At 36.9% G+C, this 14,759-nt stretch overlaps 1 protein-coding gene across 1 annotated transcript in view; it reads right to left on the bottom strand.

The window, feature by feature from the left end:
* Positions 1–14,759, bottom strand: part of DMGDH (dimethylglycine dehydrogenase) — a 42,503-nt gene that overhangs the window by 17,344 nt on the left and 10,400 nt on the right. The window contains exons 5-10 of the mRNA XM_015848641.3: positions 14,298–14,502; positions 7,760–8,008; positions 6,713–6,911; positions 2,807–2,976; positions 2,522–2,675; positions 1,969–2,134 (exon numbers count right to left, since the gene is read on the bottom strand). Of these exons, the coding sequence (XP_015704127.2) occupies positions 1,969–2,134; positions 2,522–2,675; positions 2,807–2,976; positions 6,713–6,911; positions 7,760–8,008; positions 14,298–14,502 (1,143 nt within the window). The remainder of the gene's footprint in view (positions 1–1,968; positions 2,135–2,521; positions 2,676–2,806; positions 2,977–6,712; positions 6,912–7,759; positions 8,009–14,297; positions 14,503–14,759) is intronic.

The following is a 14,759-nucleotide window of genomic DNA, read 5'->3' as shown; positions in this document are numbered from 1 at the left end:
TCCATATATTTCTCCATAGAAATCACATAAATAAAGATCTTTGTAAATATTTTCTGGTCGTGTATTAAACGTTACCAAGAACGCACTTTAGATGCAAACAGATCCAATGAATTTGAGTTTGTTTGCTGATCACCAGAATTTAAAAAAAAAAAACCTTGTACAGAACATTGATGTAAATATTCTTTTTCAACCATGTGAATAACACTTTCAAAGCCCAAAAGGATGACATATTCTGTGTCTCTTAATTTAAAGGAAAAACCACTAAGCTTGCTTATGTTTTTCTGCCTCGATGTATTCACTTCTTTCATATTTTATCCAGTTCTTGCTTATGAATCAACATCATTGTATATCTGGATCAGATTCTGTGTATAAATGTTTTCCCAAAAGGCAAAATTTCAACAGGAATTTAGCTGTGACAGTAACATGTATGCATGTTCATACAGATGCCATCTGTACAAACAGAAATTTAAATGTGCCGGAGCAATGTTGTACACCTTTTGCTTTCTTTTGCTCTTTCTTATTCCCCTCAGCAACTCTTCCATATCCTACAGAAATTATTCATTTTTGTCTTCATAATTTCCCATTTAATGTTGCTTTAACTTCAAAATATAAATGTATTCAACAAGTGTTAGCAATGCCAGCTGATGATAGTCACACCACCTCTACACAAAGCTGGAGAGAAGACGTTTAAACTATTTAATACAGTATAATATATGAACATGTGGCAGTTTAGGATCTTTTTTTTTCCTCTCAGATCTATGGGACAAGATTCTTGTGTACAGGCTTCACATCCAGCTGGCTCTGAACTCCAAGAAGACTTCTAGCTTCATGACTATAGTTTCAGTGTACTTAATGTTTTCCCCATGTCTCCTCCTTTTGCTGTCTAAAGTAGACAAAACCATAATCTATAGCCAGAAAGAAAAGTGTAATTCCATCCCGGAATAACAGAACCTCATGGCTGTAGCACTTCAGAAAAGAACAAGACATACCTTTTGAAGCAAATCATTGAGTCACAGAGTTGTTGACATTAGAAAGGATCTCATATACGAATGACTGGCGCTAGATCTCTGCAGTTAGGCACTAGATGAGAATGGCTTACAAAGCAGGAAGACAAAAGGGACTCAAGGAGCACTACCATGAACTGAGGACCAGTAATAAGAAGCCTGAGTTAGTTTGCCAGCGTGCCATTCTTCATATTCTGAGTATCTGTGAGCAGATTCGGAATTGTGGAGAAAGGACAGGTGTGAGTTTGAAAGCTGAACACCTTGAACATTTGCAACCCGGCCTGCTCTAGGCAGCCAGATATAACAAACAGTCATTATGAGCTGTGTGGAAAACAAGCATGAGATAAATTTAAAAACAAAACAGAACGTTCATTTGGAGATTCAGAAAAAATACAAAATCCAGCTATGGTCTGGCAAGAACACATCCCATTGCTATCCTTTGCTACTTGAAGCTGCATCTTAGGCAAGCAGCTTCCAAGTTATTCAGGTATCATTGTAAATGAACTCCAGGTTTTCTTTAGATCAGGATTTGAAACACGAACTTTTTGTCTGAATGTGAGAAAACACATTTTTAATGTGAGCCTGACAAAGCACTGGAATGGAGTACCCAGAATGGTTTTGGAGTATCCATCCTTTGAGATATTCAAAACCCATCTGGACACAGTCCTGGGCAATCAGCTCTAGGTGGCCTCCTTTAGTAGATGTTCAGACAAGATGACAAGAATAAGGATTCTTATAACATCAACAACTCTGCCACTCAATGATTTGCACAAAAGGTACATCTGAAAGCTACTTCAGTACAAACTCCACAGCTCCTGCTCCTGACACTGAAATTTCTTCAAAGGACAGGAGTGCTTGGCTATCTGAAAGATATTATGACAGTATTATGTCACATTTTCCACTTCTGAAACACATCTTGTTTGCCTAAATCTTACATTAAAACAGTTATCACAATCCCATTTACCTTTGGAACAACATTTGCAAACAGATGATCCAGCAGCTTCACAGAATCAGCACCTTTTACTTTAAACTTGCCAAATGGTGTCAGGTCAATCACACCAACCTTTTCCATAACCTGTTTGTACTCACGACCCACTGGATCAAACCAGTTTGTGCGCCGAAAACTGGGTCTGAAACAGAGCATTCATACACTGAAGCCTTCAGTTTCTTCAGTTCAATAAGAGATAGACATTCCAAATTGTAGGTAGCTTACCCAATATTTTGCTTGGTCTAACATAGCTTAATTATTAAATCCTCTAACAACAGAGAAAGATATGGGTTCATATTTTATCAACCACTCTGTAGAATAAACTGTGAACTGATCAAATGTTGGAAGAAAGTAGTAGTCTGTCATACGTAAATTTACAGAAAAAACAATAATAGAAGATCAACATAGTAGACATCTTTTATCTGAAACAAGTAATCAATGTATCCTTGCCTTTAATCTAAGTCATCTGGCCCTTGCTGACAACTTATCAGACAAAAATAAATATATAAATAAATAATCTTTAATTTACTTGTATCCAGTCTCATCTCCAGGTTTGTAGAACCAATGAGGTTGTTCCCATCCTGCGTGAAATCCCATTGAGCATTTTGTTTTCAGCAAATCATACAGCCCACTAGACCTCTCTGTTGGTCTCCCAGCAAATCTTTCTTCTTTAGGGTAAATAACTAGAGAAGAAAGACAAAAAAAACTACATCACAGAACAGAACGTACAAATGTGTATGTGAACAGAAATCTAGAGGCAGGCTTTGTTGGAACTGATTTTCAGAATATAAGTACAATTAAAATGTTTTCTTACTAATGTTATTAAAACCGTAAGATTCTCTTGCTTTGACAGCTGTGTATTCTGTAGTGGTCCACTTTCCGTAGCGATTAGGATCTAATTCTATCAGGTCAAATGGAGGTTCCCCTTCAAGGATCCAGTCACTCAGGTACTTTCCTATGCCACCAGCATGTATAATTCCATACCTTTAAAAAAACACAGAAAGCCCTACAGTGCCAAAACTTGCTTTTTTTTTTCAGTCAATACTAGCACATATTGCTACTACATCCCCTAACTTTTCCTTTTTGTTGTTTGTTCCACTTTGTCTTGTTTCCCAAGATTACATTCTTTACTGACAGATACTTCTACTGCCCCATGGGTAGCAAAACTCCACTGATGTATGGCAGCTGTAGAGCTTAAGACTACAGAAAACTCTGTATCTGAAGTTCAGAATTTAATAGTCTCTGCCAGGAATATTAACAATTAACACTAAAGAAAGTTCTCAATTAAATGATACCCATTAAATACAATTTCTAGCTACAAACTACATCTTTTACAATCAAATTTGATTAAACCAGACTCAGAATTGAAAACAAGACTAAGACATTCTAGCAGCTATGGTGAATGTTCTCATTACAGAGACAAGAACAGCAGCAAAAGTTAAGAGATAGTATTATCAAGACTGTCTTAAGTAAGAGGGTGACACATCAGGACGTAGAGTTCTTTTGTTGGGAATTTGTACTGAAGGAACAATAGAAGACACCAAAGTTAAAACCTCACAAACATTTCATACTCAAAAGTAAAGAAATGATAGATCCAAGGATTTCTTACTAAAGCATTTTGTACATAATTTGATCTTTCAAATACTCAACATCTTAATATCCTTGAGAAAACAGCAATGTAGGAAACATGATATTGTGTTGAGGGACATGGTTTAGTGGGAGCTATTGGTAATAGGTGAATGGTTGGACTTTTAGGTCTTTTCCAACCTTGGTGATTCTGTGATTCTATGAATTGCTGTTCATAATTTTTCTGTGCCCTGAATTAAAAAGATAAAGAACTTCTTAGAAAGAAATAATACAAATTGATCCTACTTCATACACATAAAATGATGATTTAGTCCTATCCCTTAATCCTGGCACTTTCTAGCTGTAGAATGCCTGACTTCACAGTCTCCATGAGATTACTTTGATAAGAGTGCTGCTGTTATAGGGATGTATCTTCACAGTTTTTGGGGGTTTGGCAGTGGCTCTTTCGTTTTGTTTTGTTTTGTTTTGAATAAAACTAATATCAGGCATTTGAGCACATGAAGTAGTTCTGCCAAACATACTCCTTTAGGATGTTCATCAGAAATCTTCAGATTCACAGAATAACTGCTTGTAAACAGCCACTAAGTGCTACTGAATAGCTAGCCACTTTTGGTGCTGATTTAGTTAGCCAACTGTGAGATATTCATGGGTTTCAGTTTTGTAAACATAGCTCTAGGAGACATTATAGCCACCCCAAGTTTCCCTGCACCATTAACTGTAACCAAAAGCAGGGATAATGCAGCACAGAGCCCACTATGGATGACAACAGCTCAATCGCAGTGAATTTCTTTTTTATCTTCAGCTGATGACTGGCGAGTTAATGGCACTGTATCTCCATGGGCAAGACAGACTAGGTGGCAGCCCTGCAATGTGGAGCTGCTATGACAGGTACAAAACTGCACCTGGGCTGACTGGTTTCTGCATTCTGCAGAGCTTTCCAACATTGACTCTGCACATACAGCTAGTGAACATATGGTGCTCCCAGCAAAGTCCACATCATCAAAGATATTAAATTGCCCAGGGTGCCCAAACCCCTCATCAACTCAGATAAGGAGAGCTGACTGCATTAATAAAGCACAGAATCATAGAATAATCAAGGTTGGAAAAGACTCACAAGTCCAACCATCCACCATCACCAATAGTCCTCACTAAACTATGTCTTAATTCTGCTATAGTTTGCAGTGATGGCAAGGTATAGCTGTAAAGACTGGTACAGCTTGGAGTTTGTCTTCATATGGAAATTTAGAGAAACCTGCCTTAGAGAACACAACATGTCATTCTGTTTTCTTTCCTTCCAGTTCCTGCCAATGATACTCTGCTCCATGCAATCTTCTCCATCATCTCTGTCCTATTCCTGTGCCATACTTGCTCATGATCCCTCCTCTCTGACTTTTGAAGTTTTCCATTCCAGCCCAAAATTCCTAGAAAATCCAAGTCCCTGAACACAGTGGTCCCTTTTCTAATTACTTCACTCCAGGTTCAGCCATTTTTTCTACACTGAATATTTCTATTTCTGTAGGAAAACTCCAACTCAGTCTCCAGCTGTACAACATAACTGTGGATAGAATTCAGGAAGGTCTAGTGAGTCTCTTTTAAGTGTAGCCTTAACTATTATAAAGACTAGTGAATGGGCCTCATCTATAGACTTCCTGAAGAATGGCAGAAAGATACATCTTCTAGGTCACTGCTGTCAAAATGAACGTGAAGTTCATTCTCAGCAAACAGGAACATTAAGAGCTCTTTGAAAGAAAGACTTCCATCAAAAAAGCTTAACATGGCAACACAACATCCATTACAATAATCTCATTCTTTTGAATAGTTACACTGCCTTGGCGCCAACTTCCCTGAATAGAATGCAAGCCTCTTGTTAAAAATTTCAAAGCTATAAATAACTGAAAACAGTCTTAAATGGGAAGCATTGAGCAACGTTAATAATAAACATGCTACATGCCCTGCTAACTATACTTATTAACCTCTTTGCACATTAAAATGCCTAGCATGCTGCTAATTTTAGATAATAAAAATCCTCTAAACTAACAGCACTAAGTCCTCTGTCACAATGTCCATTCCAGCTGACTGTGAGATAAGGATTTGCTAATGCACACGAAAAATTACAACACCGGCAGAAACATCACTGCGACCCAGAAGTGCAGAACAGAGTCAAAAGTCCCTGAAAAGCAGACAAACTAATCCAGTGACAGCATTATAATTGCAACCTGTGTCTATATGTTTAGAGATTAATCAAATTCCTGAAAAAAGTTTTTTTAAGAGACTTAAGCATACAAATTGGTCTCCAGTTATTTCTGTATGGAACTTTGATTCTGCTCCCATTGATGCCAATGAAGGAAAGCAGGCTCCAAAGTCTGGCAGCATAGTAATGAACTTAAATAGTCTTTCTAGTGAACTAGGACTAGGCAAACCACTTTTGTAACTGTAAGTTCTGCAAATGTTACTCAAAGATAACAGTTTTGTTGGTTCTTTTTTTTAATCTAAGCAGCAAAGGTGAACACCTTTCACAATGAATCATTGCAAAATTACCAAACCCTTTTATTTTGAGGGCCTCAGAAAGCAAGTCAGTGATACTGCCTTATCTTACAATCTAAGGTTTTGTTTGGTTTGGACATAAAGAACACTAGGAAAAGCTTAGCTGGATTTTGAACAGCAAATTAGGCAATTGGAAGAGCAATGTAAACAGAACGTGTTCAATAACATGCACCTGGAATTGCACTCAGTTCATTCTATCAATCTTAAGACAACAGGCAAACTAAGACAATTAAAGATAAGTCAGTAAGAGTTTTACCACTGACTTCAGTGCAGCCAGACTATATAAAATGCAAATCAGACTCAAAGAAAATATCACAGCGGGCAAAAGAGAATAAACACCACCAGAACAACCATTTTTGTTGTCATATTAACCTCATCACAATAACCTCAACTTTAGTGATACCATTTTCAGCACATACTAAGCAATTTATGAACACAACATAATTCAAAATGATGCATAAAACAAACTGGAAAATTCAGCACTTTCAAGGCTTTCACTTGCTAAGCAGACAGTACCAAATACTACTCACTACATAGCTATTATTTTAATAATATGACAGGCAAAATTTGTCACAACAAATTTACTTACCCAAACCCAATAGCTACCCAGTAATTTCTGACACCCTGATGCGGCCCCACCATAGGAAGAATGTCTGGAGAATAAGTGATAGGACCTGAAACTGTGTTTATGATGTTTGCTTTTTTCAGAACTGGAACCATTTCCATAGCAGCCTCAATATATTCCATTATTCTGTCTAAATCAGACTCAAAAAGTTCTTTTCCAAAACCTGTGGGAATATAATTAAATACTTGTTAATTACACTGAAAATACTTAAACTTTAGTTACAGTTATGCAATCTAGATATATACAGTTTGTACAGAATTTATCAGTATGTTCAAACATTTACCACAGTACATGAGAAAAATGGTGTGTATAAGCCCCTAGTTAACTGCAGGATCAAGTTTACTGTCACTGTCTTTTACGCATATTTGTTTAACTCTAGGGTCATGCAAATTCAACAACGAAATAGAAAAGAACTGGAGAAAGACAGAAAACGCCCTTCCGTGTTAATAAGATCAATTCATTTATCTCATTATGGCAACAAATTGAGGAGAGAAAGAAAGATACAGCTTAGGTCAGCTTATGACTTCCATGGCATTTACTGAAATCACTGATATATTTTAGTCTTTAGTCTGTGCGCTGTAGAAGGACTTGTCACTAGTGGAGGCACTAGTGGAGGGAAGCTGTGACAGTGTCATTCAAAGCCCAACAGTTTAAACTGCTCTTCATTAGGAAATGAGTTCTGTGGGTTTTTATTTTAAACATCAATACACTGGCTTAGGATAAATTTCTGTACAGAAGTTAGTGGAAAACTGCAGCACACATGTAACAGTTATTTTTTTTCTAATAATGAGCAGTATGGCAAGTTTGTGATACTTTTGTACAAAAATTCAATACAGATCTACAGCTCTCTTCCACTTACATCTGAAAGCAGTACTTTGTTTAAGACATTTCTTTGCTGCATCTCTTCCACTACTAGAAAACCACATTGCTTCTGAGAGAACAGTGGGAGTTATACAGACTAAAACATACACTACTGAGTATCAAATCTAAAGATTTAATCTTTTCAGTTACCTGGCGGGACTCCATTTGTGACCCAAGAGTCCTGCAGCTTCATCTTCTCCTGACTTTCATATGGACCAAATAAAAGACCATCTCTTTCTTGCCTTAGATAATATGATCCTTCTAAGTCACGAATCACAGGCAATTCTGTTTTTAGGGCTTTCACTTCAGGGACAGTTGATGTCACAACATACTGATGATGGACAGGTATGACAGGGTGCTCCAGGCCGATCATTTTGCCTATTTCACAGGCCCAAAATCCTACAGAAAACAAACAAAATACTAACATTCAAACACTTTTTATACAATTAATGGAAAAAACCAGCAAAACATTGTCTAAAAGCATTCTGCTTTGTGGAATGTGAAGAATCTATTTCACACATTCACTTTTAAATTTATTTATTGTATTATCCAGCATTACTTTCAGTCAATGATTTGACATTCTTGTTACTAATTTTACCACAAAATATATATATAGGTACTCAAAAACATCGCTGAAAAATATATTTCCAAAAGCTCAGAATGTAATTCAGTTATCAGCTCCACAATCCTCAAGGTTTGTTTCAAAGTAGGTCAGCAATGCAGAGAAATCAAATACACAAGCAGATAAACTAGCTCATACCAGAGCTGTTGTCCTAGCCTCTTACTCACAAACAAAACAGCTAGAGTGCTTTTCCAAGAGAGTAGTGAAGTCCTAACACAGCAAGGCAGTTCTTTCGTCTGCTTAATTTTTCCCTCTTCTTTCATATGTACCATGCAAATTCTATTAATTATGCCTTCCAGGTAACAGTCAATTCATTATGATTTTCCTATTGGCAAGTATTGAGCGTACTTTATTGCAGTTGTCTAATTAAATGTTCAGATATAAACCATAGAAAAAGCAAGTAAAAATTTCCCAGCCCTTAAGCCTGCTTGAGGTCCTTCATGTAAACTTCCACAGATAAAATAAAAGCCTAATTCTTCTCTGTTAGGTTCCTTTCTGGCCAGTTGTTTCTACCTTGTTAGACATATTCATTTAATGTGTACTGGTGATGTACCAGTGTCTTCTTAGTTAGAGCTCTGAAGTGTGGCTCATGTCTGCTGTGAGGCTGTAATATATAGATGCACATAAAAAAAAGACTGAGATGGCAGATGCTCTTACAAGCTTGGAATGTCCTTCAACATGACTTTCCTGACTCTTTGGATGAAAGAATTGAAACCTCAAAAAATAGGAATGAAAGCAGAAAATCTGATAAAGTAGGAACTTCAGAGGAGTCTGTGGCAACAATGTTAGGGTTTGGGAGAAGGCAGAATGGAAGAAAAGGCTGAGGCAACAGGGTCTTTCAAATAAAAGGCAATGTGCTGTATGTACTCCCTGAAAGGAGGCTGTGCAGACTGGTTGCTTTACTGGTCAGCTTCAAATTCTAAGAAAAGCTATTAGCAAGATTTGCTACCTAACAGAGCTTCCTGTTCTCCTAAAGACTACACTCGTGATGATCAGCTTAACATGCAGCTTTTCTCTCTTGCAGATTTTTTGCAGCTTCTGAAGCAGACATTTCAATTCTACATTTTCCAAGAACTGGTCAAATTTTAGCTCATAGGACCCCAAGAGCACTAACATGCCCCAGTGATCTCAACTGTGACATTCACCTACATCCCTGCCCATGGGTCCTGCAGCCCCATTTCTGCTCCGCTCAGTACCAGTCTGAGCTGGTTTGACTGGAGGTGTGCCTGTTTACAGCTCTGTCACAACCATGCCTGTACCTGGCCATGGACCTCATTGATCCAGACCCTGATCTGTGGACTACTTTCCAGGTTGGCCCCTCAACCCAGTCGCATCACCATGGACCTGCTTGTTGATAACTCAGCAGTCTCTGACCTCAGTTACTACCGACTTCCTGTCTTGTCTGTAGCCTGGGATCGTCACTATGGATATGTCTGTGCATCTTCCACACAAATCTGTCTGGAAATCCAGACAATGGGCAGAAGACATGTGCCAGTCTGTGGCCTGCCCCACTCTCTCCCTTGCACCATTTGGGATGAGGCCCTTGCTGGCAAGATCCCTGCCCTACTGCCCTTATTTCCATGCTGCTGGCTGACACTAACTTGGGCATACATCCTCTCATCTCTGGCAAGGCCTAAAGCTAGGGCAATTAGAAAAGCTGAGTTGGGCTTGGAGCCATTACTTCATGCCAGGAGGGCTGTTAATCCCCTATTTAATATTCCAAGACAGCATCAGGCACTAACACTCAGAGTTTTTAAAAGTACCCAGTTTCCAAGAGGAAAGTTTTCTGTGGTAATTCATTTGACAGCTGCTAACAGCCAGGTGAAGAAAGGGACAATGAAATCCAAGATGATGAAATTCATATAACTGAACTAGTAAATAGTTCAGTAAATAGTAAAAAAAAACCAAAACACAGTATCTCCTGTTCTGCATTTATCCTATATGCAAGACATTTCCTCCTGAACTGCAGCCACATTACTAGGGGAGACTCACAGACAGAATAGTTGTTAAATTGGTCAAATTAGCTCACATAAGATTGTGCCATAGTTGTACACCAATTCAAAACATCTTCTTAAGGCTTCCGAAACCTGATTTATGCTTCTTAATGCAAAGAACAACAACAAAAAAACCCTATGAAGCTGAATTTCCAGCACATCTTCAAGAGTTTCCTCTGTTATTACATGACAAATACAAATGTGATTTTAAGCCCAGGCTAAGGGGACCTAAAGGTTACTAATTTAATAATTAAAAAATAATTAACTCATTTACTAGGCAGTCTGCACACTGCCCCTTTCTATCAAGTCCAGGCCATTGACTAGTCAACTACAGTCAGTCTTTATGTAGGTATTACAGTAATTTAACAGTGCTTTAGACTTCACAGAAAGCTTAGGCTTAATTTATTTAAATCATATAAAAGAGAACTCTTCCCCCTAAATCAGCAAAAGGTCTGGTCTTTTACTGTTGCTGTTTCCAGAAATCTAGTAAAGGTCATACAACTAATACCCAATAATTAGCAAAAGTATTAATTGCGTGCTTTGATTTTATATTTTGTGATTTCTTCTTATAATCTTCATGCAGGACAAGCTTGTAGTAATCACTTAGGAATGTCTCAGATTTGAAAGTAAGGCTCTCATTTTCACTGTTATGATTTAGGAACACTGTAGATGTCTTAACATGACTACATATATATATATGATACAATTGAAAGTTACATCAATATCTGTAGGGGACTTATTTTGATTTGGGCATTTCCAGACCACCTCCAAAGAAAACAATTTTAAAGGTCAGTTAATGATCCATTTAAAAGTGAAGAAAGTGAAATAGCACTTACACATTTGCAAAATAAATAATACTCCAGGCATGATATTCAAAGAAATTCAATATTTCTGCTTACTTGTTAAAACAAAATTAGTTTGAAAACACATAGAGAGCAAACATACTCAAGATCCTCAGAGAAAGTAAAAATGGTAGACTTAATTTTATATCTTTGTAACATAACTTTGCTGCTTTCAAAATTGTTTGAAAACAAAACAAAACAAAACTAGAAAAACATTAAGTTTCCAGAAATACATGGCAAACAATTGATTTTAAACTGCCAATAAATTAAAAGCAAGTACTTTAGGCATGCTCAAAATAAAATCTTACTTATCATACTTCTAAAAAAAAAATTCATAGTTAAGCTAAATGCTTATTTAATTGTTCAAAACCACAACAGCTGGCATTTACTAAATGAAATATATCATACTTTCTTTGTTTAAAGTTTTTGAACCATGTGCAAAAGCCATTATAAACACAAAAATGACAACGGAGAGAATATGTTCTCTAGAACAAAATTATAATTGGAAGCAGATGTCAAGTCGTATCACAGATAGAAGAGATAAATGAAGGCATAAATTACATCTCAAGGACATTTATAAAGATTAAATTCTAGAGACTGCAAAACATCTGATGCAGAACTATCTACTGGTGATATTACTGAGCATATCTGTTCAACTATGTAATCTATCTCTTGTATTTAAAAGCAGAGAGAATCTTCCATCACTACATATGTATAAATGGTAGTGTACAGATTGTGCACAGGCCTGAACATGTGTGCTTATGTATGCATATGTACATTGCACCAACAAACTAAATCAGCTATTTTTTTTTAGATTTTAATCAACTTTCTGTTATGAGTAGGCTGAAAATCACTCTAACAGCCTCAGTGCTAGTTAGGTCTTGTCAAAGATTATTTATTAGACATCTACTCTTTTCCAAAATGGAAATCCCACATAAGGAACAGGTAAAGTTTGGTTTAAACTAGTTTGTTCCAATTTCACGGCAGATGCCGGTTGAGGGATGAGGGAGGAAGAAAGAATGTGGAGAGCCATTCTGGTGGAATGAGATAAGGCTGAGAAGAAGAATAAATGTTAGCTGAAGGAACATTTATAAGAGATATGGTTTATTCAGTATTAAGTTCACATCCTTAGCCAGAATGCTAACCAATACGTGCTTCCAGTGTTCATTTTGGCTGAAGAGTGAGCAGTATATTTTTTGGTTTAATAAGATATGAAGTCAGAAGGAGACTATGAAAAATTTGTAAGGGCTCATTTTGATTTTAACAGACTCTGAGAAGCAGTTACTAGAGAATTCTGCCTAGTGATGCATAAGCCAAAGATGAGTACACTACAAAAATTTAAGGAAATTACTACGTCTGTGAAACTCACACTTCATCCATATGATGTAGAGCCGGTATTTTGGAATTATAAATATCTACAAGTTTGGAGCCCAAATACGAAGTCTGACTGTCAAAAGAGATCCTCGTTCCATAATCTTGGAATGTTTCTAGGCTAATGCACCCATCCTGCCTAAGAAACGACACAAGGATCCCTTGACACAAGGATCCAAGAGAAGTTATGATTTTTTGTAACTGAATGCTGTCATGAAACAGTTCACGACCTAAACAAAGAATCCAAAGGCAATCTATATATAGATGCCTTTCGTATTCTAAGTGCTTGGCTTTGCAGTCTACATAAAATTACTTTAATGTAGTTTTCCCATCTGTGTGGTTACCTGCTTTCTAACAAGCACACTGAACTCCTCTAGACCTCTTCAAAATGTAATTATGGCACATTACATTGACATCATGATAGTCCATGCATGGAAATTCAATGTAGGCTATTTTAGCAAGACTGACAGCAACAGCAGATGAATAACTATGTATGTAAAAGCATATAGATGAGAAAGCACACTTTTCAGTGGGTTTCTCAGTATTTACTAAAAGCCTGGAATGTCTTATACAGGGGTCTCTGCATTCCTTACATGAAAAGGTCACCAATACATACCATTTTTCTGTCCAGAATACAACCATTTTAACTCATTCCCTCCAAAAATCTCACCGTTTCCATCTTCTTACCACCCTTTCTCAGCTAGTTTGTTTGTTTGTTTTTTCCAGATGCAAGTCAGTTTCCCTCCTTTGTCACATCCTGTTCCACTTGCTTTGTCTTCCTTCCAGCCCACTCACGTCTACCTTCCTCTTGCTTCTTCTTGCTTCTTCTGCTTCTTTAATCCTGAGATAGTTCAGGCAAACCCAGTTCTCAAATAGCCTTTTTTATCTTTTATTTTTTTTTCCCCAAATAAAAAGCTCCTCTGCTTTCTGTAATGAAACATATGGGATCCCTTCAAGCTATCTCTTTTGTGTCTCCTCCACCAGTCTCTCACAGTCTGTTCCTCCCTTATTCAACACCTCTCAGGTGCTCTAGCACCAAAGCTGCCAGGGCTCCCAACTACATTCCAGCACCTTTCTCAAGAATTTCACTCTTTCAAATTACCCCTTTCCAATCCAACTGACTCATGTTTTAAAGTATTAGCCATAGTTAGCATGTCCACCAACAAGAAGAGTACCTGTCTCATTCAACTCATTTAGGAAAATAAAAATAAAACTTGTTTCTTTGAAGCAGAAATATCAGTTTGGCTTCATTAACAAAATGAAGAATAAAAATAGTATATTGCAGTTGGGAAATCTTTGCTACATTGTATAACTGTATTGTTAAGCAAAGTGCACATTTAAAATACTATGCAAAGTACAACAAAAATCTCTTTCAATGATATGTGGTTAGAGTTAAACCTTAGAGAAAAATAAGTTATCTTTTTTGGTACAAATCCTCACTCTCTTTGAAAAAGAACAATGAAGGTATTTCTACTTCATTTGTATATCTCATCTCCCTAACTAGTTCTCATAAGATTTTAGAGGACAACATTCACAGACTGTCTCCTCTACACAACTTAGTGCATGATAGAAGGTGTCTCTTCTGCTTCTGAAATCTAAGAAGACAGCCTAACTAGTAACTTCTGGAGACAAACCAGAAAGAAATATTATTAATGCCTAGTCAAGAGCAACTAACTAGAGAGCTAAATTTTCATAATAATGTAAAGTAATACACACAGAGTCTATTTTACCACAAACCAAATGAATACTCAGAACCCCATATATTACTCACTTCTGTAAATCACACAATTCAATACAGTTCCTCAATGGATCTGGTTTGTAAATCAGAAGAGAATAAAAATGATTATGTTAAATCCTACCTGCAGCATTGACAATTCTCTTTGCTTGAATTACTCCAAGGGGAGTTTCAACGTCCCATGTCCCATCTGATCGAGAGTTTAGATTAGTCACTTGGACTGGATAACTTAATTGGGCACCATATTTTCTGGCTCCTGCAGCCAAAGCCATTGTCAGAGAATAGGGATCTATATGACCATCTCCAGGGTTATATAGGCCTGCTAAAACCTAAATGGAGGAAAAATCACAGAAAATGAAAGCATATAAAAACAACGAATTTTGTTTCAAAAATGCTTTATTTTCTGAATGTGATCTACTTTGATTTCTTGAGTAAACCTTAAGGAGACAAATCAAAATAAATCTAAAAAACCAGAATATTATGACTGAACAGTGGCCCAAATGAAATAAAATTCCTCAGTTCTCCCATGTAATTAAAGGCTTAAATGCTTTAGAATTATAGCATAGAGTATTCACTAAAATCTGAG

The sequence above is a fragment of the Coturnix japonica genome, chromosome Z (genome assembly GCF_054131305.1).
Source record: "Coturnix japonica strain WE chromosome Z, WE-NBRP24, whole genome shotgun sequence".
Taxonomy (NCBI): Eukaryota; Metazoa; Chordata; class Aves; order Galliformes; family Phasianidae; genus Coturnix; species Coturnix japonica.
The sequence above is the reverse complement of the archived record's forward strand: the minus strand, read 5'-3'. Positions and strand labels throughout refer to the sequence as shown.